The sequence below is a fragment of the Lissotriton vulgaris genome, chromosome 2_1 (assembly GCF_964263255.1).
Source record: "Lissotriton vulgaris chromosome 2_1, aLisVul1.2, whole genome shotgun sequence".
Classification (NCBI taxonomy): Eukaryota; Metazoa; Chordata; class Amphibia; order Caudata; family Salamandridae; genus Lissotriton; species Lissotriton vulgaris.
Genome location: NC_141687.1, coordinates 21,742,557 through 21,769,279, shown reverse-complemented (window position 1 = coordinate 21,769,279; position 26,723 = coordinate 21,742,557). Strand labels below are relative to the sequence as shown.

Genomic DNA, 26,723 nt, shown 5'->3' with positions numbered 1-26,723 from the left:
AGAGCACGGAGACTGGGTCACAGCAGAGCACAGAGACTGGGCCACTGGAGAGCACAGAGACTGGGAACTGGAGAGCACAAGAGTAGAGGTGGCCCGTGGGATTTTCTGAATTTGGAGACTCTGCGCCACTCTTGTCACACCGAGTTCCGGCATGGTGGAATTCCCGAAATGCAAGCAAAATTGGAATTTCCAAGCCCCATTTTGTATTGCAGGCGTCGGGAGCGATCGGAGAGCCGCTTCTGGAATAGATTTGCGGCTGCTCTAGTAGATTTTCTACTTCAGTGACAGCAAAATCAACTCAGATCCCTGCGCGCTCTTACGCTCCACCGCCATTTGCCTGAGTATTCAGTGCTGCGCACGCCACTGGTGCTAAATTGCCATGTGACGTGCATATTTTCTGCCCATTCACAGAACTACACGGAATCTTGCAGGGTTTTTATGCAACTCCGCGGAATTCCGCTGAGTGAAACTTCGCAACTTCCGCCCACCCCTACACAAGAGAAGCTGCCTTCGAAGAGCACTGAGACTGGGCCAGAGGAGAGCCCAAAAGACTGGGCCACAACAGAGCGCTGCAGAGCAGCGCAAGAAGCTGAGTGGCAAGTAATAATAATAATAATAATAACCACATTTATAAAGCGCCTGGTTACACTAGGCCAGTGTGTCCCCGCGCTGCGGTACAAACTGCGCACAGCAGCAAGCAGACCTATTCTAAAAAGGGGGGCCTATGCGAACGGGAATAAATACGTTTTCAATTTTTTCCGGAACACCGCCTCCGAGTCCTCCAGCCGAAGGCTCGTGGCAGCTGGTTCCACTGCTGTGCAGCCATATATCGGAAGGAGCGGCCACCCATCCTGGCTCTCTCAATGGCAGGCACACACACCTGACCCGTACCACTCGATCTGAGTTGCCTGGTGGGTGAGTAGGGAGTGAGTAAATCAAACAAGTAGGAGGGACCAGTCCTTTGTATGATCCGGTGACAAACGCACAATGCCTGGAACAGGACTCTTTGCCTAATAGGCAACCAATCCACAGAGGCCAGCGCCCTCTTAGAAGAGGCTCTCCTCAGGAGCATGAGAACCAAACCACCTGCCGCATTTTGGATACTTTGGAGTCTTTGCACGCATTTGGCGGTAGCACCCAGATACAGTATATTACCGTAATCCAGCGCGAAGTCACCAAGGCATGCACCATAGTCTTCCTGGCTGCAGTAGGCAACATATCCAGGGTTTTCCGAAGAACCCGCAAGACTCCAAAACAGGTGCCTGCCACCCGCCTGGCATGGTGCTCAAAAGAGAGCTTGGAATCCAGCCAAACCCCAAGGTTCTTAGTCTGTGCAAAGGGCACAGGGGTGGGTCCCAGACTCTGGGGCCACCATGCCGATGACCACACTGATTGTGCATTCCCTATCACAAGCACCTCGGTCTTATTGCCATTCAGCTTCAGGCAGTTGTTCGCCATCCACCGCGCCAGTTCTTGCACACACTCCGCGAAATTGGAGGCTGCCGTATCCTGTGCTTGTGTGAGGGAGATCACCAGTTGAGTGTCATCGGCTTAGGAAACTACAGTGATTCCAAATTTATCTGAAATCTCAGCCAGAGGTGTAAAGTAGAGATTGAACAGGGTCGGGCTCAGGGTAGATCCCTGAGGTGCCCCCCGTTCAAGTTTGATAACATTGGAATAGTGGGAACCCTGTGTCATCTGAAAACTGCGCTCGGACAGGAAAGATTCCATCCAACTCAGAGCACTACCTGACACACCTCCCTTCCTCAAACAGTTCAGCAAAGTGTGGTGGGCAATAGTGTCAATGGCGGCACTTAATTCTAAAAGAATTAAGGTCACCGTCTGCCCGCATCCACATATTTCCTAATGGTTTCTGTAGAAAATAACAGGGCCGATTCCGTAGAACAGCGGGCCCGGAAACCGGACTGAGTGGGATGAAGGTGATTGTGTTTGTCAACATGCGCAGTCAGTTGCAAGTTTACTACCTTCTCTGCTACTTTAGGGAAGTAAAGGAGCAGGGAAATTAGACGCAAATTATCTAGTTGGTCTAGACTAATGTGGGGTTTCTTAGGAAGCGGAAGAACAACCGCTTCCTTCCACCTTTTAGGCACTGTTCCCGTCATAAAAGACAGCTCCAAGGAGGTGTCTAATGCCAGGCTCCAGAGTCTCAATACTCCCTTTAAGCACCTTAGGGGAGGCGGGATCTCTGGGCGAACCAGACTTAACACTAGTGATGATATTAGTTAGTCTCATGGGGGGGGGGCCGTGACATTATTAAGACAGTCTATTTCTAGAGCATAATCCACTGCCCCAGGGGTCCCATAGTCTGCTCGAGAAGCAGCAGGGAAGGTGGAGCAAATCTTCTCCACCTTTTCTGCAAAACAATCCGCCTCACGGTTGCAGGATTCTACTGAGCCCACCACGGTGCTGCTACTTTAGCTAGGGAGGATATTTCTTTATAGACCATAAATAGTTCCTTTGTTGAGTTTTCAGCCGTCTCAATTCTTCCCTGATAATACGCTGCCTTAGTCCTTCAGATAAGCGCATATTAGCTCTTCAGGGTAGTTTTATACTCACTCTGCACCTGGGCAGAAAAGTCTTTCCTCCACCGCCTTTCTAGGCGTTTGCAGTCAGATTTAGCCATTCTCAAGGCGGGGTTAAACCAGGGGGCCGATTTTTGTCCTCTTCCCGGCATTTTTAATGTCCAGGGAGTGGTGCTGTCCAATGCCTCCGTAATACGCCTGTCCAAGGCTTCACAGGCACCTTCAGCATCCGAGCCCCCCGGCAGCCCACCCCATAAAAGGCAGTATTGAAATTCTCCTGCGAGAAGCCAGCCCATTTCCTGTATGCTATCTTCAATTTGGCTTTCACCTGTACCTTGGGCCTGGGCATCCTCATCGGAAAAGAAATCAGGAAGTGATAGGACCATTAGACTGGTAGTGGGGGCTTCACAGCAATGGCACCCCAGTTGGCAGAAAAAACTCACGACGAGCCCCGTGTTCATTGCGTCATCCAGGTGCCGATTGAGGTCGCCCAGCACTAACAATTTCTCATATCGAATGCTGGTTGAATAAGGTACTCACTCAAGCTGGGCGAGAAGCGAGAGGGGGATCCAGGGGGTCTCTAGACCAGGAGCCCTTTCATGATGTAGTTTGTGGCTGTCCTGATCGTAAAAAGACCAGCCTCACTTTCTGCAATGTCGACCGGCTTGAGAGAACACAGGATGGAGTGCGTAAAAATGATAGCAATGCCCCCTCCTCTGCCAGACGATCTGTCCATCCTTATTAACCCGTAGCCACTAGGAAGTGCCTCCAGGATTTCAGGCGCAGAGTCCTCATCCAGCCAGGTCTCGGTGAGAAACATTATATCTGCCTGACAATCCAACGGATGGTCCTAGATGTCCACTCTGTGTTTCCTGAGTGATCTACAGTTCACTAGGAGAAGGTGGAGCGAAGAGCCCTCCTCCTGTACCTCCATCCCCGCCCTTGGCCTAAAGGAACAGTAACTGCACTCCCAGCTCTTAATATCTACCTCAATACTGTGCCTGCATGACCCAGTCAAAACGAGAAAGAGTGCATGTAGTTCCTGGGAGCTATATTTTAACCCAGCCCCAGAACCACCAGGGGTTCTGGCCCAGGCCTCGGTTGGCCGCGGACGGGCGCAGGCGGGTGCAGACGGGCTTGCCTTTGGCGCACCTTCTGCGTGCCGGCGGCGTGCCCGCCGCGCGGTCACTGTGATATGTGGCTTTTATGCATGAGGTCTCCCTGCAACTAGACCGCTGACCGGTCTAAGTGAAGTGCCTGGCTCTACCTTCCCCGCCTCCGTGCAACTGTACTAATTACCGCATCGGACCGAGGCGGGAAGGATCAAAGACTGAGCCCAGGCTTACACTAGAGGTGAGGAATGGAAGCACCCCCAGCTCTCCACAGCAGAACTAAATAATGCAGAGTTAGAGCCTTGCTGCCAGAAAATAAAAGCGTTAGAAAGACTAAAGTCGTTTTTAGGTCTCGGCCTGCATAGGCTGCGCTTGCGCAGTCTCGCTGCCGAGATTTAATGTTTTCTAGTAGGGAGGTAAACGAGCTAGCTCTTCTCCATTGGCTGGATTCCTAAACGGCAGCCAGCCATTGGAGAAGAGCTTTGTCTGTAAATTTAAGCCCCGCCCATTTCGGATTGAGGGGTGTGTATTTTGCTGTCCTTTCTCTCCGTGACGTCTTCTGTCACTCAACAAAAAACACGCCCCCCCAGTCTGAAAAGGACGGGGCTTATCCGCAGCTGCTGCCACCATTTTGCTTGTTTGTTTTTGGGCTTGTGGCTGTTAGTGGTCTCTCTCCCTGCATGCGCCTCTACCTCTGTATGTGTCGAGGCTCCAGGTCCGGTCTTCCGTACGGACCTTGCTGCTGTGCCTGCACCATGGGGGGTGTCGCAACGTATTCTGTGCGGCAGGCTGGTGCACAGGTCGAGCTGGGGCCGCTGCTTGACTGTCAGCCATTTTCGGGCATTTAGAAGCCCAGGGCTGTTCTGTGAAGGGGGCGCAGCGGAATGGCTTGGAGCTTTGTGCCGGGTGGTGCTCGGCGCTGCAGCCTGTGGCTGGCGTCATTTTGGAGTGGTTCTTAGGGCTGTGGGGTTGTCGGGTGCTCCTGCGTTCTCGAAGTGGTGTGTTTGCTGGCGAGCCTCCCTGTTTACAAGCCAGAGCGGCGTTGCAGTACCACTTGGTCTCCCCCTCCCTCTTTGGTGCCGATGCACTTCCAGGCTACCCTTACTGCTTCGGCCCCGCCCACCCTCCTCCCACTTCTATACAGAGATTAGGGAGCTGGAAGACCCCGGTCCGGGATTCCCGCCTCACCCCTTGGAACTACTGAGGGCACCGGGAGTGTATTCTGGGCCGGCCTTATTCCCGGGTCACGCTGCTGATTCGGGAGTAGTGGAGGCACTCACAATGGTGGTTGCCCTATGGGGCATTTGCCCTGTGGACCTGTTCTCACCGTCACTCGTCGGTGTTGCAGCAGGTGCCCTCTTTTCTCCTCAATGGCGTTTGGTATACTGCCCCCTATGACTGTTCCTCCATCCTTGGTGCATGTCTGGTGGGTGCTTGTACCGCCCATGGGCATATGACACTTTTTGGGCTTCTAATGGCAGGGATGGGGGTGCCAAAGGGCTTTGGGGCACATTTGCTTGTTTTCGGTCTCACCCTACGTGTTTGCGCCCCCTATTCTTGGGGCTGCTGTGTCTTGGCTGTTTTCTCTTCTCTTTGCTTCGACTTTGATATGCGTGCCTCACTCTGTGTTTCGTTGGGTTGTTACATTCTGGCGGGGCTGTTGTTGTTTTCCTGCTCTGCGTTTTGTGCGTTGGTCTGTCTGGTTGGGGGTGTCGGAGGTGGTCTCCGGATTCTTTTGTGTGGTTGCGGCAGATGGGGACCAGTATAAGAGACGTTCCCTGATGTTTGGAGAAAATCTCTGGTGTTTTTGGCGGATAAATTGGCGGATTTCATGGCGAGGGCTGTGGAGCCGCTTCAGCAAGCGACCATTTCCCTCAGCCGCTAGCCACGCCCCCCTGTAGTGTTTAAAGTTCAAGTTTTCCCTTTCATACTGTGTGTGGGTGTGTGGCTCTGTGTGTGTGTGTGTGGCTCTGTGTGTGGGTGCGTGTCGCTCTGTGTGTTGCTCTGTGTGTGTGTGTGGGTGCAAATGCAATAGGTATCGCATTTGCGAGAGATTAAGCTATTGGCATTACAAATGTCAATGCCATTTATTTATATGTTTTTAAAACAATAATAATGTCATGAGCATTGCCAATAGCTCCAACTTTAACAAAGACGAGACCATTGCATTGTAAATGCTTGTTTAAAAAGGTTGCCTGCCTAGGTTGCACCGCCTAGCGGCTTGAGGGACACTGCCACTGCCCGTCTCACCACCTATCTTGGTAACTAGCATCAAATGGGGCTATTGAAGCAAAGCTGCCCTGGACTTTCAGTTTTATTTCAATACCTTGGCACAGGTGGGACCCCTGTACCTGTCTCTTAGAGTGAATCTATAACATCATTCATGGGAAAGCCTGGACATCCTGGAGCTCGTTATGAACCAGCCGCGCAGCTCAGCATCCCACCCGTCGCAGTATTCCCTCCAGGTGTACACCTGCTGTGTCTTCGGAGCTTCATATCAAACTGTTTAAGATATTGGACGCATCTCCTGCACAAATGAGATATCAAACACCTGTCATGGACTTTTGTAAGTTATGAGCATGAATGTATCTGAGATTCACATGCTGCCCATTACCCTGACATCTACTGGTGGGACCTGGAAGTGCACTTTCAATCTTAAGAGTGATAATCGACTCTCAATCAGTGGCATATAAATATATACATAGGCAGAGGCATTTAATAACACCTTTACACGTCTAGATGTACCCAGCCACTGTGCAAACAGAATCATCTTCAGACAATAGTTATAGGTGTGACTATCAACACATACCCAATGGAACTCCTTTTATCGGCCTCTTGAAGATGAAAGTCTGAGAGGCCCCTCTGCGATTCTAACCTGCGCCCTTTCTGTTGGGCAAACATCCCGGCAGTCGATGCATTATCCACTGTTTCTTTCAGACTCTCACTGAAGTCAGCATTCGCCGCAGACACTCGCTCAGGGTTGTCTGCCTCAAACTGGAAACAGTGAGGCCCTGACTGGAAGGCAGACATTAGCAGCACTTACAGATATCTGTGGTAAACAAGAAAGCAGTTAGGAAGAAAGCTCTTTCAATCTTAGATCTAGCGGGCTGGATTGATGCGTGGATATTTTTTTATTTAGTTTGTCAGATAGAAGCCTCCTAATTATGCAAGAGCTCATGCTGCAAAAAGCAGGGATGCTTCACTAGAATCCGAGGAAACTTGCTGTTCGAGACATGTAAAGCTGCAACATGGCGCCTGTGCTACACTTGCTAAGCTCAGCAATCCTGATTGCAGGAAATCTGCCTTTTCTGCGTGGTCACTCTGGAGTCTTTGCCTTTGCTGGACACCATATTTATTCTGGCTGTAGGACTCTGTGACCTAACCAGTGATCAAGTGCTTGTGCTCCACCTTTCAACATGGTAAAATTGGGATACACCTAATTACCATATTTAACTGACCTGTAATTCCCTAGTATATAATGCAAAGTGTACCTGGACCAAATGCATCATTTATGGGAGGAATCGATCATTTATGGGGAAGGGATAATTCTGCCTCCTCCTGGAGATATGCAAAGGCCCCAGGGATGCCTTTCCCTGGAGCTGGTATTTAAATGTTGTGGAAGGAACAGGTAGCCCCCTCCACCATCGTTGATTGGCCTGGCAACCCCATCCCCCGGGACCCGATAGATAAAGTGTCCGGGGACCCTATCCACTAGGATTCCCTTTCCGGGAGAGTGTGGCCATGCCGTGCCCGCACTCTCCCAAGAACAAAACTTTGATACTTCCCGGCTGGAAGCAAAGAAAATGCGGCTCCTGTCCGGGCCGGAGCAAAGTCCAGTGTGTGCCGGCTAGGGAGACGGCAGGGGGCCACAGGTGCATTGGAGCTCTCCCACACGATTCCCAGTGATTTAGGAATCCATCGGAGCCCCGGGTGAGCACTGGCGCATACAATTTTAACCCCTTCTATGCTTGTGACGGGACCACTTCGTCACGAGCCACGGGTGGCGTGTGCTCATGACGGAGTGGTTCCGTCATGCCGCGGCCGCTCTGCCCACGCAGGACTGATTCCCCGCCTGTGCGGGCAAATTCGTGAGTGGGTGTAGTCATGACAAAACCACTCCGTCATAAGCACAGCCCGCCCGTGGCTCGTGATGGAGTGGGTCCGTCACAAGCATGGCGTGCCGTGCGACCTGCCCTCCCCCCCAGCGCTGCGGCGGAATTACCGCTGCGGCCAAGGGGTTAAAAAACAGGCCGGCTCCCACTGGCAACTGGAATCTTCGCATCAGTAGCAGTCTTGTCATTAGCCCTGGCTCAAAGAAACAGCAGAGTCCCAGTGTCCACCAGTAGAAGAGTCTTTGAACGGTCTTCAGAAGACAGGCATTCGGATCTTGAAGTTGTTGTCGAGTTGAATCTAAGGACCCACCGGCAGGGGAACCCTTGAGTAACCCAAAAAGGGGAAAGGACCTCTTCTGTGTTGACCCAGCTATCTGGGGGGTCAGGGACGTTACTCAGCTGACCTAGCCATTGAGATGCTCCCAGGGTCCAAGACTCAACATGGCAAAATCAAGTGTCTCACTGGAGAAACTCTGGGCACCTGCTACGGAGGAACTACACAGGGGCGCAGAAACTCCCCTGTCATTTGTGTCATTTTGCGCCAGAGCGGGCGCTACGGCTCCTCAGCTGGGCAAAACTAGATTATGCAAGTAGGGGCTGTGGGGGCCACGGGGCTTTCCCCACTGCCCCAATGGGGATGCGCAACAGATCCAAGGAGAGGAAGACAAATTTTTAAAAAAACTGTTAAAGCTTCCCCAGAGCATCTCAGCAGCAATCACACACAAAGAGCTTGGTACCCCATATATATCTGACCTGATCAGAATGAGACCAATTTTGACCTGGTTTAAAATTTGGCAAAACCCTAACGCTGAATTAACCAGGCAGATCATCAAGGATTGTTTACAGAGAGAGAGATGGCCCCAAATCCCCTGGTTGAAATACATCAAAGAATCACTAGGGTCAATCAACCAAGAAATGTTATTCTCTGACCCCTTAAATATGGACCCAACCTGCAGACACTATGTACACAAGCAATTAATGGAAAAATATGATTGCAGGAGGATGGAACTTGACTCTACTAAATCCACGGTAGCAGCCCGCTCGCTTGTATGTAATGAAATGGGCATGGAACCGTATCTCTTTTTAATGGACAGTCAACATGAGAGATTTTTAATGACTCGTTTTAGGCTCAATTTGTTGCACAATATTTTAGCCTACCCGTCTGGTTTTACGCTAACAATTGAGCAGAAGGGTGCCTGCGGCTGCGACAATGGGTCTCCGCAGGACACCCTTCATTTTGTATTACTTTGTTCTTTTTATAAAATCCCGAGGCGAAGGTTTTTGGTGGATATTCTAAAGGAATCAAAAATTAACCATGCCAAATCTGCTCTACTATTTCTGCAAAGAGCAACTGAGATACGTACCTTGAGTGGCATTATGAGTTTTCTAAAAATTGTGATCAAATTAAGAAATACAAGGGGATGATGGTGGACGAATTGAGATGAAATTAAATGTGCTGCTCTCTTTTTTATGTCTAAAGTCTGTATATAGTATTAACAAAACCTTTTTTAAACATGATTTTAATTCTGATGTTCAGTATGTTTTTATGTTGTATGTAATAATATGTATTTTTATGATGGTTTTCAACCATCGAAATAAATAAAGAACTGAACTGAACACTGCCCCAATGATTTCCCAATTGTGGGTGCCCTTAGTTTAAGCTGTTGGCATTCCAAATGTCAATGCCTTTTATATATGTTTTTAAAACCAACACATAAATAAAAGGCGTTGTCATTTACAATGCCATAGCTCAAACTCTCGCAAATGCGAGACCTATCGCATTGCCGCAGTGAAAATGCACACCCCCTTTTCCACCAGCAGTGTAAGAACTTCTAGGCGCTTTCTTCAGAGAGCAAACATTCGAACTCACCCAACTTGAACTCATAAGTCGATTCCCTCTTGGTTACCCCATACATTTCACATTAGCTTATGCACCGAATGGTACTGGTAACTAGGACGCAACCCCTTTCCTAGAGGCGTAGTGCCTCCAGCTAGAAATCGTTTTTACGCAAGCGCGCCCTCTGTCGGGCAGTTGTAACCAGCGCCAGGTCGTATAATTTATTTATAGGACTTCCCTTGGTGAGCATTTCCTGCTTAACACTCTACCAATCTCGGAGAAAGGAGCCTTGTAGGTACCATTTCCTCAGTTTGTTCAGGTTTTGACCCAAGTCTCTCTCCACCAATAGGAGTGCGTGATTGGAGATCCAACCAATGTGTATCCTTGTCCTAATCATATGGTTCTTGACTTACATGTCTCAGGCTTAAGGCACCTAGGGGTTTCGTGTTGCATCTCGTACTGAGTGGATTTCTTCTGTAGGACTATCGATGCCCTCCTCAGAGTTATTTGTAATTGTTATTCGTGGTGCGCGTTATCACCGTCAGGTCTCTAAGCGCTGTGAGAGGGGGCTGCCTTAGCCCGGTTGGAGACGCCCCATGTCTCCTGAAAGAGTACTGTCCTGAGCTTCTTCCTGAAAGGGAGCAGAGGGAGCTCCTTACGTACATTCTCTGGCAGCTTGTTCCAGATTTGAGGGCTGCAGGTAGAGAACGCTCTTCCTCCGATGGAGGACCGGCGAGAGCGAGGCCGGCCGCGGGCTGGCTTCTGATGACCCTCAGAAAGGCGTCGTTGAAGTCCAGATGGAAGGTGCCATGTCCACTTGTAGGGCTGTTGACCTTTGCCCTGGAGTCTCCAGCAATAGAGACCTTATGTTACAGGACACAAGCACCAGTCACCAGCGGCCGCTCGCGCTCTCTTAGTTTGTTGCTCCTTTGCTCCTGCGGCAGGATCTTTGCCCCAAGTTACTCTGAATCCCTCCAGCTGGAGTGAGGGCTAATGTTGCATCACAAGACGGATGCAAACTTACTGAAGATGCTCTCATTAATCTGGCACCCACCCCCCATCCAACAAAACAAACCCCGACTCAAACTTCTCTGACCTCCTTAGCCCAGAAACCGTCCCCAACCTCCACGAGCCTACCAAACTACAACCAAACAACACCCAAACCACCCCCAGCCCAGATCTACACCCAGCCCCTCTTACCTCACGCCTCCTGCGAGGCCTTCCTGTTTCCATCTGCAGCAGCCAGCAGCTAGACCGCACATTGCCTTAACCACTCACATGCTTGGTTAGGGCAAGGGTGGTCTAGCTTGGGGAGTCGGAACACTTGTGGTTTTGACCCCGGTTTTCCGACTGTTCCCTGGCCCCATCCTCGTAAACACACGGGGCAGCAGCTTTACCTGGTGGCTCATCCGCTCTGCATCAGAAATGCCAACGTTTCCCAAAGTAACCCAGCTTGGGCTTCATAAAGAATAAAAACTCACACAACTGATGACATAATCACCCTAAACGCTGAGGTGGGGAGACATCACTTGCTGTGATGTCACCTGTAATCCAGCCTCTGGTCCTGGGGGAGAACAGGTGGAGCCGGGAACTGCTGCCCCCTCTCTAAACAGTGTAAATGTAATGTCTGAGGCAATTAGCCCCTTTGCTCCGGGGGTAATTCCCCCACGACGGCGGGTGGGGGGGGGCATGGCGCTCGTGACGAGCCCAGCTTGTCATGAGGCACAGTGGAGCTGTGCTCATGACGAGCTGAGCTCGTCACGACTCCGCCCTCTGATTGATTCTCCCCCACAGGCGGGGAATCAATTACGCGTGGGAGTGCTGCGGCCGTTATGACGATCTCAGCTCGTCATGAGCACAGCTCCACTGTGCCTCATGACGAGCTGGGCCCGTCATGAGCATACAAGGGGTAAAAGCATCCCTTCCAACTTGAAGAGCAATCTCACCGTATGAGTAGGGGGTGGGGCCTCATGCCGAGAAGTACCTACGAGGCACTTTTGAACCCCACCCTGACACAAGCCGCCTACTCTTCCCTGCCACCAAAAAAGCTTCCTTAGGCGGGTGCCGAGCGTGCTCGGGTGTTTTCACGCCCTTTAATGGATGTCAGCAGCTCAAAGCTTCTGAAAAACAGCTGGAAAGCAGTAAACACAGAGGTTTTCAGCTCGTTTTCTCTGCCAACGTGTGATATCGGCTCCTCACCGGGAGACCGTGCGACGAGAGCCAATATAGCGGGTGTCTCACAGTTGCACCATGTGAGTTGGCCGGTGTGATTAACCCCTTAGCTGCGGCGCTAATTCCGCCGCGGCGCTGGGGGGCAGTGGTTCCGTCACGGCCCCGCCCGCTCAGTAAAACTGCCGCACAGGAGCGGAATTGCTGCAGAGTGGGCGGGGCGGCCGCGCCGTGACGGAACCACTCCGTCACCAGCACAGCGCGTCCGTGGCTCGTGACGGAGTGGTTCCGTCACCAGCACGGAAGAGGTTAAAGTACTACTCACCCTTACCGGGGGGTCCCACAAGTTGTAGTATTTATGAAGTGAGATGGGCGTCCCCGGCAGGAGAGGTTGGAGCATGATGGGGAAGGGTCAGGGCAGGGGGTCATCCATGCGTCGCTCCTGCCATAGGTCAGGGGGGGCGCTGCTGCAGTTGTGCTCACGGCCCCTGCCCGATTCTCGTGTGAATCTACCAGCCAGATGTTTTGGCCAATAAAATTGGACCTGGTGTTCCTGCACTGAAGAAATCTGGGTGGAGATGACCAGGCCAGGTGTGGTAAGGGGATGCCCTCCGTCGGGCTACTGCGTCTCCTGCTCCACGGCCTGCCCCTGGCAGTGCCCACGTCTGGCTGCACCTAGCACAGCTGTCCTGGCTCCCTGTGCCAGTCACTGCCCGTGTGATGGACATATTCAGGACAACCCTGTGCCTCGAGGGAGTCTCATCTCTTCAGTTCATTGTAGAGAGTGACAAGCCGCATTTATCTGACAGCTCTGCGTCTGTGAGATGGCTCAGTGAGTTAAAAGCCTCCGCTGCACGAATGTAACCTGCAGGTCACTTGTTTGACTCGTGACCACCTTCGCTTTTTATCATTCAGAGGTTGAGAATGTGAATCTTAACTGAGTTCAACAAGAGTAACACTTAACAATGTACAGTCATGAAGCCAAGGACGGTGGGATTAGGCTCCTGTGTAAAAACAAAGGGGCCTGCTCGCAGGGGCATTGTGGAGTATGTAAGTAGTACACCTGGAAGACCGGTTTACGTACTCTCGCCATTGTGAATTGTCTCACAAACATCTAAAATGGGAATAAAATGGAAGTATTCAGACAATATTCATGTGTAATTGATATAAATAGAATGTTATGTTATAGTGATTTGTATAGTTCACTAATCAGCAAAGAGGGCTTCTGGGCACTTTATTGGACTATGCCCTGTGTGCCCTTCTGTTAACGACGAGTTGGATGTTTCGAGGCTGTCAGAGTACGTATAAGAGTACTGCCCGAGTACTCTTCCTGTACTCATAAATACTCTAATGAACGGGCCCCAAAGTATCTGTTTTAGAACCAGACAAACTGGAGAAAGATACCCCCACTCTGCACACAGATGGTTTCCAGAAATGATGAAGGAGCGGTGCAGGGGCAGAGCTAGGGACCCCAGAGGAACCTTCTGCACACATGGGTTAACAAGTGTGCACATATATGTGTAGCATCCGTGCATCATGTGTAGTGTAGGAACAGATCTCAGTACCTTGACCAGCTGTAGAGCTGGAAAACAACACAGAAAATGCACAAGCGCCATGAAACACCCCTGACCACTGCATACATGTTCTAGAACATCACCTCTGAGGACCTCTTATTTTATAGAGCAGTGCGGGAATCGACTATCTTACATCCAGAACAAAACCACAGAGATCTATTTCACAATTTAAAATACACAGTTGGGAACACGATACACTACATTTGAAAGTACAGCAGATCACCTAAGATGATGCCGACCAGCATCAGCAATGAATAGCAGGATCCAGCTGTTCCTCACCAAGATGGCGGCAGCAGCAGCAATGACTGGGAGAATACAGATGTCCCTCACCAAAATGGCGGCCTGAATCTGTAACGACTAGGACAATACAGCTGCCCCTCAAAAGATGGACCTGTGAAAATCTGCAGAAAGTTAAAGATACAGAAACGGTGCCATCAGAGCTTATAACTGATCAAGGTACATCCATCGTAAACATGTCAGACTGCCTCGATCTTGTCCAAATGGGGCAATCACAGCTTAAATGAATTTGACACAGGAGTGCATTGTTAGGAATCTTCCTGATTAAAAATCTCACAAACGCAGTCATTTAACAACACCCTCCTGTGACTAACAACAAAAGACGTGCTGTCAACAGCGACGCACAAATATTCTGGTGTCTCCAGACCCTGTGCGGACTTCATGCGCCCTGTCCACCATGTTTTAGAGTACGTCAATGCGCCAGTGCCAACATCAGTCTAATCATTCATAATAAAACTACTAATGCCCAGGGGAAGATGTTGAAACTCTTTCTACAGGTGTCTCGTCTATGTTCTTGCAGTGACAGGCCTGGCCTTTCACCATAGCAGAATGCGTGCTTGCTACGACAGCTCTCAACTGGACCCAGAAGGCAAACGGAGGAGAGGCAGGACAAAGAACCCCTGGAGGAGAACTATGAAAACAGAATGGAATACCCTGGCCCACAGCTGGGCCCAGTACAGAACCTTGTCCAAGACAAACAGATGTGGAGGCCCTTCCTTGCTGCCCTGCATGCCAGCATGTTCTGCCCACCTCTAAATGAGGTGGGCAGAACTTCAGGTGAGCGGAGAGGGTACTCCTTCACTTTTATGCCAGAGTACCCTCTCCGTCAAACCTTAAATCAAGGCCCTCCTCTGATAAACTTTCCCGAGCAAATTATCAAAGAGTTCCACTAGTTGACCTTGTTTCTTTGTGATCCGCTTAGCTTGCTCTGCTCGGGGTTAGCATCAGAGAGCTCAGGGTCTCTGTCAAGAGCCAGAATGTGAGCATTCAGTATCGAGTGCTCCTCTCTATCGGCTGCCCCCACAATCCTTTAATAATGACAGTGCTCAGGCAGTGCTCCTCAAGTGTCTATCAACTAAACATGATCTATAACCCCTGTGTGATGTTTCTCAGTTTAGGAAGATGTTTTGCAGCAGGTAAAACAGTTTTTATCTAAAGTGAGATTCATCCAGAGTTTAAAATCCCCTTTTAGAAGAAAGTGTGTCCTAACAGCCCCTCTCCTCGACCTAGACCCATCCTCCCCATCTAGCTTCCTATGCTAAGAGCTCCCAGAAGACCAAAGCGGCTGCTGTGGCTGACTCTGCCAAGGTCTTCTAATTCCAATCTTCACTGCTCAGGGCCAAGGTCCTCGGGATGTTCCTTAGTACCGAGTAAGAATGCTGCAGCTGCTTTTAAAGTGGACCCCTTCTCGGTAATCATAACCTGACCTCACCTGGGGGACGGATCCTGGTACCAGCTGCATTCATTTTAAATCCAACCACAAGTTCCCCATTTTTGAAAGAAGGTTATTGGTGCAACCAGAAGTCACTCACTCATGATGGACAAGTAATGGAAGTCTCGGGTGTGTTTAACAATCAGGTGTCTGCAGAGCTCTTTGGGAGCCTGATCATCGAATCCTGGACGGGGTCTTCCTTCCCCGCAGGCTCCTTTACTCTCCTCTTCTGCTTCTTCACTTTTAAACCTCAGTGCCCCAAAGTTACTGCAAGATGGCCACCAGCAGTTTACAGAACATCAACAGTGCTAAAAACATGAATTGTTTATGGGATGAATGTGCCCTATGTGGTGATGGCGCTTCTCTGGTGAAGTTCTGCGTTTCACTGTCTTTTATTTATTGAATTATGGTCTTAGGGAGGAGGTAATCATCCTCTACCGCACTAACCAGACCCAAAGAGATCCTTCATAAAATGCTACCATGCCCTAGCACACATAAGTAAGTAATTTCCTTATACACATTCAGCAGTGCAGTAAATTATAACAAACAAAGCGATTTAGTGTGATGTTGCTGGTTTATTGTTCATTCCAGTTGCTTCCTCCAACACGTTTCTTCGCTATGGGTATGTGACCCGCGACTTCCTCAGGGCTTCCTGCCGGTTATACTTCCGTCCCGGCCTAATATTGGCCTAGGATGATAGATATAAGATGTGTATCCTGTTATTCGTAGAGTAGATTATATCTGACACACACGTAGCTTCAGTGTCATGTCAGTGGTATTTTTATCACAGCCCTGTGTTTAGCAGCTCGTAAGCTTCTCAAACCCGGCCTGCCTGGCTCCTCTTATGGCCATACAAGGAGCCAGGACAGACTGGGTTTGAGACGTCAGGGCGCCATTCAGCGCCGCTAACGAGCTGCTGAACACAGCCCTGAGGAAGTAGCGGGTCACATACCCATAGCGACGAAACACGTGTTGGCAGGAGCAGCTGGAATGAACAATAAACCAGCAACATCACACTAAATCGCTTTGTTTGTTATAATTGACTGCACTGCTGAATGTGTATAAGGAAATTACTTACTTATGTGTGCTAGGGCATGGTAGTACTGAATACATAGCAGTGTTCTGACATGCACTGCTCCGTCCTAGTGAAAATAAGGGTCATGTGATGCGGGCTGCAGCAAAATGCGTTTGTTCCACTCGGAACGCCACAATCAGCGATATAGTGTCAGAAGGATTTGTCTTGTGATTTCCAGCTAAAAGTGTCTTGCATACAGCTCAAGGTGCTGTATCTTGGCCCAGCTGCAGTAGGGGAGAAGGCAGCTGTGCTGTTTCTAAAGAAATGACTCCTTACAGCGCGTACACTAACAGTTGTACCAAACTGTGCAGTCTGCAGCGCCTACACTAACTACTGAAACATCCGCGTGGCCTTCTTGTGCGCCTGCGCAGAGCTGTCACAACACGACCCCCACTCTTAGACTTACTGTATTATCACTGACAGAGCTTTGTTTTGTTCTTATTTATTGTGATACAAACACTTACTTGCGTTGCTGGACCCTCTGTGAGATTACTGTACTTCGGGGGCTAAGTCTTGTGCTCTGGGGAGCAGCTCGTTGTGCTGAGAAGCCCAGAGAACTCTGTGAAGCTCATGTGTGGGATTGTTAGTTGTACCCTTTGTTTCTAGATGCCTCCATTGTGCGGACTGGGTATGTATGCACGTAGTGTATGTATAGTGGAAACCGATCAAAAACAGCCAACGGAGTGTGATGCATCGTCAAAGAACAGCGTAAACTCAACGAGTAATGGAAGAGGAAGCTGGGGTGTGGAGAGTTAATGTATTGTAGTGTATTCATTGATGTGGTGTTTCCATGACATAATCCTGGCCAAAAGGCAGCAGAGCACTGTACATGCTCAAAGTAGTGTTCAACATGTAGTCTTCTTTAAAGAGATGTGTCTTCAACTTTTTCCTAAACTGGAGCAGCATTAGGGTGGTCCTGATGAAGACAGGAAGCATTGAGGAGGTCCTGATGGAGACGGGAAGCATTGAGGAGGTCCTGATGGAGACGGGAAGCATTGGGGTGGTCCTGATGGAGATGGGAAGCATTGGGGTGGTCCTGATGGAGACGGGAAGCATTGGGGTGGTCCTGATGGAGATGGGAAGCATTGGGGTGGTCCTGATGGAGACAGGAAGCATTGGGGTGGTCCTGATGTAGACAGGAAGCATTGGGGTGGTCCTTATAGAGACGGGAAGCATTGGGGTGGTCCTGATGGAGATGGGAAGCATTGGGGTGGTCCTGATGGAGACAGGAAGCATTGGGGTGGTCCTGATGGAGACGGGAAGCATTGGGGTGGTCCTGATAGAGACGGGAAGCATTGGGGTGGTCTTGATGGGAGACGGGAAGCATTGGGGTGGTCCTGATGTAGACGGGAAGCATTGGGGTGGTCCTGATGAAGACGGGAAGCATTGGGGTGGTCCTGATGAAGACGGGAAGCATTGGAGTGGTCCTGATGGAGACAAGAAGCATTGGGGTGGTCCTGAGGAAGACGGGAAGCATTGGGGTGGTCCTGATAGAGACGGGAAGCATTGGGGTGGTCCTGAGGAAGACGGGAAGCATTGGAGTGGTCCTGATGGAGACGGGAAGCATTAGAGTAGTCCTGATAGAGACGGGAGCATTGGAGTGGTCCTGATAGAGACGGGAAGCATTGGGGGGTCCTGATAGAGACGGGAAGCATTGGAGTGGTCCTGATAGAGACGAGAAGCATTGGGGTGGTCCTGATGTAGACGGGAAGCATTGAGGTGGTCCTGATAGAGACGGGAAGCATTGGGGTGGTCCTGATGGAGACGGAAAGCATTGGGGTGGTCCTGATAGAGACGGGAAGCATTGGGGTGGTCCTGATGGAGATGGAAAGCATTGGGGTGGTCCTGATGGAGACGGGAAGCATTGGGGTGGTCCTGATAGAGACGGGAAGCATTGGGGTGGTCCTGATAGAGACGAGAAGCATTGGGGTGGTCCTGATGTAGATGGGAAGCATTGGGGTGGTCCTGATAGAGAGGGAAAGCATTGGGGTAGTCCTGATAGAGACGGGAAGCATTGGGGTGGTCCTGATGGAGATGGGAAGCATTGGGGTGGTCCTGATGGAGACGGGAAGCATTGGGGTGGTCCTGATGGAGACAGGAAGCATTGGGGTGGTCCTGATAGAGACGGGAAGCATTGGGGTGGTCCTGATGGAGATGGGAAGCATTGGGGTGGTACTGATGGAGACGGGAAGCATTGGGGTTGTCCTGATGGAGACAGGAAGCATTGGGGTGGTCCTGATGTAGACGGGAAGCATTGGGGTGGTCCTGATGGGAGACGGGAAGCATTGGGGTGGTCCTGATGGAGACAAGAAGCTTTGGGGTGGTCCTGATGGAGACAAGAAGCATTTGGGTGGTCCTGATAGAGACGGGAAGCATTGGGGTGGTCTTGATGTTGACAGGAAGCATTGGGATGGTCCTGATGGAGACAGGAAGCATTGGGGTGGTCCTGATAGAGACAGGAAGCATTGGGGTGGTCCTGATGGGAGACGAGAAGCATTCGGGTGGTCCTGATGGAGATGGGAAACATTGGGGTGGTCCTGATGGAGATGGGAAGCATTGGGGTGGTCCTGATGTAGACGGGAAGCATTGGGGTGGTCCTGAGGAAGACAGGAAGCATTGGGGTGGTACTGATGAAGGCGGGATGCTGTTCCAGATGCTGGCTGCTGGCTTGCTTTCTCTGCTGATTGTAGTTGATTTGTTTTGTTGTTGCATTTATTGATCGCACCTCTCTGTTTCCTTCCAGTCATCATAAGCCGCCAGCAGCGGCGAGTGCAGCTGATGCGTATAAAGCAGCGAGAGGAGCGGAAGGAAAAGAAGAAGAAGAAGAAGAAGCCACACCCCCATCCCCACCCTCATCCGCACCCACATCCGCACAAGGCACCGCACCACCCCGAGCCAGCCTACCGCAGGAAGCCCACCCCGGTTCGGCGCTTCGACGGGGACGTGCTCTCCCCTGTGAGTCCTGTTTGCAGGGTACAGATCCTTCCACGGCACCACTGTGCTGGTCTTACATTTCCTCTTCTCTGTAGCGACAACATCTGGACTCTCTTAGCCGCCTGCACTGTGTAGGACTTGTCTTTAGCTGCCCAACTATCACTGGACAGAGTCTGTGCACTCCCAGGTCTTCCGTACCTCAGAGGTGGGGAATATTATAGCTTGTACTTGAGGTCAGAGCGCAAAGCTGCTTCCCGACCTCTGACCCCATGAGAGGGACGCATCCTCCATCCCTTGCTTTAATGGCAACGGTGACGTCACAGCCTTCAAACACCATCCTTTGACCCCAGGACTCTTGACCTATCCCAATGATCACTCTCTGCCCCTCCTCCTATTGATCACTCTCTGCCCTCCTCCCAATGATCACTCTCTGCCCCTCCTCCCATTGATCACTCTCTGCCCCTCCTCCCATTGATCCCTCTCTGCCCTCCTCCCATTGATCCCTCTCTGCCCTCCTCCCAATGATCACTCTCTGCCCCTCCTCCCATTGATCCCTCTCTGCCCCTCCTCCCATTGATCCCTCTCTGCCCCTCCTCCCATTGATCACTCTCTGCCCCTCCTCCCATTGATCCCTCTCTGCCCCTCCTCCCATTGATCCCTCTCTGCCCCTCCTCCCATTGATCCCTCTCTGCCCTCCTCCCATTGATCCCTCTCTGCCCCTCCTCCCATTGATCCCTCTCTGCCCCTCCTCCCATTGATCCCTCTCTGCCCTCCTACCATTGATCCCTCTCTGCCCCTCCTCCCTCTCTGCCCCTCCTCCCTCTCTGCCCCTCCTCCCATTGATACCTCTCTGCCCCTCCTCCCATTGATCCCTCTCTGCCCCTCCTCCTCCCATTGATCCCTCTCTGATCCTCCTCCCATCGATCACTCTCTGCCCCTCCTCCCATTGATCCCTCTCTGCCCCTCCTCCCATCGATCACTCTCTGCCCCTCCTCCCATTGATCCCTCTCTGATCCTCCTTCCATTGATCCCTCTCTGCCCTCCTCCCATTGATCCCTCTCTGCCCCTCCTCCCATTGATCCCTCTCTGCCCCTCTTCCCATTGATCCCTCTCTGCCCTCCTCCCATTGATCCCTCTCTGCCCTCCTCCCATTGATCCCTCTCTGCCCTCCTTCCATTGATCACTCTCTGCCCCTCCGCCCATTGATCACTCTCTGCCCTCCTCCCATTGATCCCTCTCTGCCCCTCCTCCTCCTATTGATCCCTCTCTGCCCCTCCTCCCTCTCTGCCCCTCCTCCCATTGATCCCTCTCTGCCCCTCCTCCTCCTATTGATCCCTCTCTGCCCTCCTTCCATTGATCCCTCTCTGCCCCTCTTCCCATTGATCCCTCTCTGCCCTCCTCCCATTGATCCCTCTCTGCCCCTCCTCCCATTGATCCCTCTCTGCCCCTCCTCCCATTGATCCCTCTCTGCCCTCCTACCATTGATCCCTCTCTGCCCTCCTCCCATTGATCCCTCTCTGCCCTCCTTCCATTGATCACTCTCTGCCCCTCCGCCCATTGATCACTCTCTGCCCCTCCTCCCATTGATCACTCTCTGCCCCTCCTCCCATTGATCCCTCTCTGCCCCTCCTCCCATTGATCCCTCTCTGCCCTCCTCCCATTGATCCCTCTCTGCCCTCCTACCATTGATCCCTCTCTGCCCTCCTCCCATTGATCCCTCTCTGCCCTCCTCCCATTGATCCCTCTCTGCCCTCCTCCCATTGATCCCTCTCTGCCCTCCTCCCATTGATCCCTCTCTGCCCTCCTACCATTGATCCCTCTCTGCCCTCCTACCATTGATCCCTCTCTGCCCTCCTCCCATTGATCCCTCTCTGCCCTCCTTCCATTGATCACTCTCTGCCCCTCCGCCCATTGATCCCTCTCTGCCCCTCCTCCCATTGATCCCTCTCTGCCCTCCTCCCATTGATCCCTCTCTGCCCCTCTTCCCATTGATCCCTCTCTGCCCCTCCTCCTATTGATCCCTCTCTGCCCTCCTCCCATTGATCCCTCTCTGCCCGTCCTCCCATTGATCCCTCTCTGCCCTCCTTCCATTGATCCCTCTCTGCCCCTCCTCCCATTGATCCCTCTCTGCCCTCCTCCCATTGATCCCTCTCTGCCCGTCCTCCCATTGATCCCTCTCTGCCCCTCCTCCCATTGATCCCTCTCTGCCCCTCTTCCCATTGATCCCTCTCTGCCCCTCCTCCCATTGATCCCTCTCTGCCCCTCCTCCCATTGATCCCTCTCTGCCCTCCTTCCATTGATCCCTCTCTGCCCCTCCTTGCATTGATCCCTCTCTGCCCCTCCTCCCATTGATCCCTCTCTGGCCTCCTCCCATCGATCCCTCTCTGCCCCTCCTCCCATTGATCCCTCTCTGCCCCTCTTCCCATTGATCCCTCTCTGCCCCTCTTCCCATTGATCCCTCTCTGCCCTCCTCCCATTGATCCCTCTCTGCCCCTCCTCCCATTGATCCCTCTCTGCCCCTCCTTCCATTGATCCCTCTCTGCCCTCCTCCCATTGATCCCTCTCTGCCCCTCCTCCCATTGATCCCTCTCTGCCCCTCCCCCTCCTCCCATTGATCCCTCTCTGGCCTCCTCCCATCGATCCCTCTCTGCCCCTCCTCCCATTGATCCCTCTCTGCCCCTCCTCCCATTGATACCTCTCTGCCCCTCCTCCCATTGATCCCTCTCTGCCCCTCCTCCCATTGATACCTCTCTGCCCCTCCTCCCTCTCTGCCCCTCCTCCCATTGATCCCTCTCTGCCCCTCCTCCCATTGATCCCTCTCTGCCCCTCCTCCCATTGATCCCTCTCTGTCTCTCCTCCCATTGATCCCTCTCTGCCCTCTTCCCATTGATCCCTCTCTGCCCTCTTCCCATTGATCCCTCTCTGCCCCTCCTCCCATTGATCCCTCTCTGCCCCTCTTCCCATTGATCCCTCTCTGCCCTCCTACCATTGATCCCTCTCTGCCCCTCCTCCCATTGATCCCTCTCTGCCCCTCCCCCTCCTCCCATTGATCCCTCTCTGCCCTCCTCCCATTGATCCCTCTCTGCCCCTCTTCCCATTGATCCCTCTCTGCCCTCCTACCATTGATCCCTCTCTGCCCCTCCTCCCATTGATCCCTCTCTGCCCCTCCCCCTCCTCCCATTGATCCCTCTCTGCCCTCCTACCATTGATCCCTCTCTGCCCTCCTACCATTGATCCCTCTCTGCCCCTCCTCCCATTGATCCCTCTCTGCCCCTCCCCCTCCTCCCATTGATCCCTCTCTGCCCTCCTCCCATTGATCCCTCTCTGCCCCTCCTACCATTGATCCCTCTCTGCCCTCCTACCATTGATCCCTCTCTGGCCTCCTCCCATCGATCCCTCTCTGCCCCTCTTCCCATTGATCCCTCTCTGCCCTCCTACCATTGATCCCTCTCTGCCCCTCCTCCCATTGATCCCTCTCTGCCCCTCCCCCTCCTCCCATTGATCCCTCTCTGCCCCTCCCCCTCCTCCCATTGATCCCTCTCTGCCCTCCTACCATTGATCCCTCTCTGCCCTCCTCCCATTGATCCCTCTCTGCCCGTCCTCCCATTGATCCCTCTCTGCCCTCCTCCCATTGATCCCTCTCTGCCCGTCCTCCCATTGATCCCTCTCTGCCCCTCCTCCCATTGATCACTCTCTGCCCCTCCTCCCATTGATCCCTCTCAGCCCTCCTTCCATTGATCACTCTCTGCCCCTCCTCCCATTGATCCCTCTCAGCCCTCCTCCCATTGATCCCTCTCTGCCCCTCCTCCCATTGATCCCTCTCTGCCCCTCCCCCTCCTCCCATTGATCCCTCTCTGGCCTCCTCCCATCGATCCCTCTCTGCCCCTCCTCCCATTGATCCCTCTCTGCCCCTCTTCCCATTGATCCCTCTCTGCCCCTCCTCCCATTGATCCCTCTCTGCCCCTCCCCCTCCTCCCATTGATCCCTCTCTGGCCTCCTCCCATCGATCCCTCTCTGCCCCTCCTCCCATTGATCCCTCTCTGCCCCTCCTCCCATTGATACCTCTCTGCCCCTCCTCCCATTGATACCTCTCTGCCCCTCCTCCCTCTCAGCCCTCCTTCCATTGATCACTCTCTGCCCCTCCTCCCATTGATCCCTCTCAGCCCTCCTCCCATTGATCCCTCTCTGCCCCTCCTCCCATTGATCCCTCTCTGCCCCTCCCCCTCCTCCCATTGATCCCTCTCTGGCCTCCTCCCATCGATCCCTCTCTGCCCCTCCTCCCATTGATCCCTCTCTGCCCCTCTTCCCATTGATCCCTCTCTGCCCTCCTCCCATTGATCCCTCTCTGCCCCTCCTCCCATTGATCCCTCTCTGCCCCTCCCCCTCCTCCCATCGATCCCTCTCTGCCCTCCTTCCATTGATCCCTCTCTGCCCCTCCTCCCATTGATCCCTCTCTGCCCTCCTCCCATTGATCCCTCTCTGCCCTCCTCCCATTGATCCCTCTCTGCCCCTCCTCCCATTGATCCCTCTCTGCCCCTCCTCCCATTGATCCCTCTCTGCCCCTCCTCCCATTGATCCCTCTCTGCCCCTCCTCCCATCGATCACTCTCTGCCCCTCCCCATTGATCCCTCTCTGTCTCTCCTCCCATTGATCCCTCTCTGCCCCTCCTCCCATTGATCCCTCTCTTCCCCTCCTCCCTCTCTGCCCCTCCTCCCATTGATCCCTCTCTTCCCCTCCGGCCCTTTGATCACTCCCTGCCCCTCCTCCCATTGATCCCTCTCTGCCCCTCCTCCTCCTATTGATCCCTCTCTGCCCCTCCTCCCTCTCTGCCCCTCCTCCCATTGATCCCTCTCTGCCCTCCTCCCATTTATCCCTCTCTGCCCCTCCCCCTCCTCCCATTGATCCCTCTCTGCCCCTCCTCCTCCTATTGATCCCTCTCTGCCCTCCTACCATTGATCCCTCTCTGCCCTCCTACCATTGATCCCTCTCTGCCCCTCCTCCCATTGATCCCTCTCTGCCCTCCTCCCATTGATCCCTCTCTGCCCTCCTCCCATTGATCCCTCTCTGCCCCTCCTCCCATTGATCACTCCCTGCCCCTCCTCCCATTGATCACTCTCTGCCCCTCCTCCCATTGATCCCTCTCTGCCCCTCCTCCCATTGATCCCTCTCTGCCCTCCTACCATTGATCCCTCTCTGCCCCTCCTCCCATTGATCCCTCTCTGCCCCTCCTCCCATTGATCCCTCTCTGCCCCTCCTCCCATTGATCCCTCTCTGCCCCTCCTCCCATTGATCCCTCTCTGCCCCTCCTCCCATTGATCCCTCTCTGCCCCTCCTCCCATTGATCCCTCTCTGCCCCTCTTCCCATTGATCCCTCTCTGCCCTCCTCCCATTGATCCCTCTCTGCCCGTCCTCCCATTGATCCCTCTCTGCCCTCCTCCCATTGATCCCTCTCTGCCCTCCCCCTCCTCCCATTGATCCCTCTCTGGCCTCCTCCCATCGATCCCTCTCTGCCCCTCCTCCCTTTGATCCCTCTCTGCCCTCCTCCCATTGATCCCTCTCTGCCCTCCTCCCATTGATCCCTCTCTGCCCTCCTCCCATTGATCCCTCTCTGCCCTCCTCCCATTGATCCCTCTCTGCCCTCCTACCATTGATCCCTCTCTGCCCCTCCTCCCATTGATCCCTCTCTGCCCTCCTCCCATCGATCACTCTCTGCCCCTCCTACCATTGATCCCTCTCTGCCCTCCTCCCATTGATCCCTCTCTGCCCTCCTCCCATTGATCCCTCTCTGCCCTCCTCCCATTGATCCCTCTCTGCCCCTCCTCCTCCCATCGATCACTCTCTGCCCTCCTTCCATTGATCACTCCCTGCCCCTCCTCCCATCGATCCCTCTCTGCCCTCCTACCATTGATCCCTCTCTGCCCCTCCTCCCATTGATCCCTCTCTGCCCTCCTCCCATTGATCCCTCTCTGCCCTCCTCCCATTGATCCCTCTCTGCCCCTCCTCCCATTGATCCCTCTCTGCCCCTCCTCCCATTGATACCTCTCTGCCCCTCCTCCCATTGATCCCTCTCTGCCCCTCCTCCCATTGATACCTCTCTGCCCCTCCTCCCATTGATCCCTCTCTGCCCTCCTTCCATTGATCACTCTCTGCCCCTCCTCCCATTGATCCCTCTCAGCCCTCCTTCCATTGATCACTCTCTGCCCCTCCTCCCATTGATACCTCTCTGCCCCTCCTCCCTCTCTGCCCCTCCTCCCATTGATCCCTCTCTGCCCCTCCTCCCATTGATCCCTCTCAGCCCTCCTCCCATTGATCCCTCTCTGCCCCTCCTCCCATTGATCCCTCTCGGCCCCTCCCCCTCCTCCCATTGATCCCTCTCTGGCCTCCTCCCATCGATCCCTCTCTGCCCCTCCTCCCATTGATACCTCTCTGCCCCTCCTCCCATTGATCCCTCTCTGCCCCTCCTCCCATTGATCACTCTCTGCCCTCCTCCCATTGATCACTCTCTGCCCCTCCTTCCATTGATCCCTCTCTGCCCTCCTTCCATTGATCACTCTCTGCCCCTCCTCCCATTGATCCCTCTCAGCCCTCCTTCCATTGATCACTCTCTGCCCCTCCTACCATTGATCCCTCTCTGCCCTCCTACCATTGATCCCTCTCTGCCCCTCCTCCCATTGATCCCTCTCTGCCCCTCCGCCCATTGATCCCTCCCTGCCCCTCCTCCCATTGATCCCTCTCTGGCCTCCTCCCATCGATCCCTCTCTGCCCCTCCTCCCATTGATCCCTCTCTGCCCCTCCGCCCATTGATCCCTCTCTGCCCTCCTACCATTGATCCCTCTCTGCCCTCCTCCCATTGATCCCTCTCTGCCCCTCCCCCTCCTCCCATTGATCCCTCTCTGCCCTCCTCCCATTGATCACTCTCTGCCCCTCCTCCCATTGATCCCTCTCTGCCCTCCTCCCATTGATCACTCTCTGCCCCTCCTCCCATTGATCCCTCTCTGCCCCTCCTCCCATTGATCCCTCTCTGCCCCTCCTCCCATTGATCCCTCTCTGCCCCTCCTCCCATTGATCCCTCTCTGCCCCTCCTCCCATTGATCACTCTCTGCCCCTCCTCCCATTGATCCCTCTCTGCCCTCCTCCCATTGATCCCTCTCTGCCCCTCCTCCCATTGATCCCTCTCTGCCCCTCTTCCCATTGATCCCTCTCTGCCCTCCTCCCATTGATCCCTCTCTGCCCCTCTTCCCATTGATCCCTCTCTGCCCTCCTCCCATTGATCCCTCTCTGCCCTCCTCCCATTGATCCCTCTCTGCCCCTCCTCCCATTGATCCCTCTCTGCCCCTCCCCCTCCTCCCATTGATCCCTCTCTGGCCTCCTCCCATCGATCCCTCTCTGCCCCTCCTCCCATTGATCCCTCTCTGCCCCTCCTCCCATTGATACCTCTCTGCCCCTCCTCCCATTGATCCCTCTCTGCCCCTCCTCCCATTGATACCTCTCTGCCCCTCCTCCCTCTCTGCCCCTCCTCCCATTGATCCCTCTCTGCCCTCCTCCCATTGATCCCTCTCTGCCCCTCCTCCCATTGATCCCTCTCTGCCCCTCTTCCCATTGATCCCTCTCTGCCCTCCTCCCATTGATCCCTCTCTG

General features: G+C 53.3%; 1 protein-coding gene across 2 annotated transcripts in view; it reads left to right on the top strand.

Moving 5' to 3' along the window:
• TMEM198 (transmembrane protein 198) overlaps window positions 1-26,723 on the top strand; it is a 168,337-nt gene that overhangs the window by 133,206 nt on the left and 8,408 nt on the right. The window contains exon 3 of one of the 2 annotated variants that reach the window (XM_086954347.1): window positions 18,895-19,106. In XM_086954347.1, the coding sequence (XP_086810473.1) occupies window positions 18,895-19,106 (212 nt within the window). Of the gene's footprint in view, window positions 1-18,894; window positions 19,125-26,723 lie in introns of both variants that reach the window. The other variant, XM_086954346.1, reaches the window with a different exon arrangement.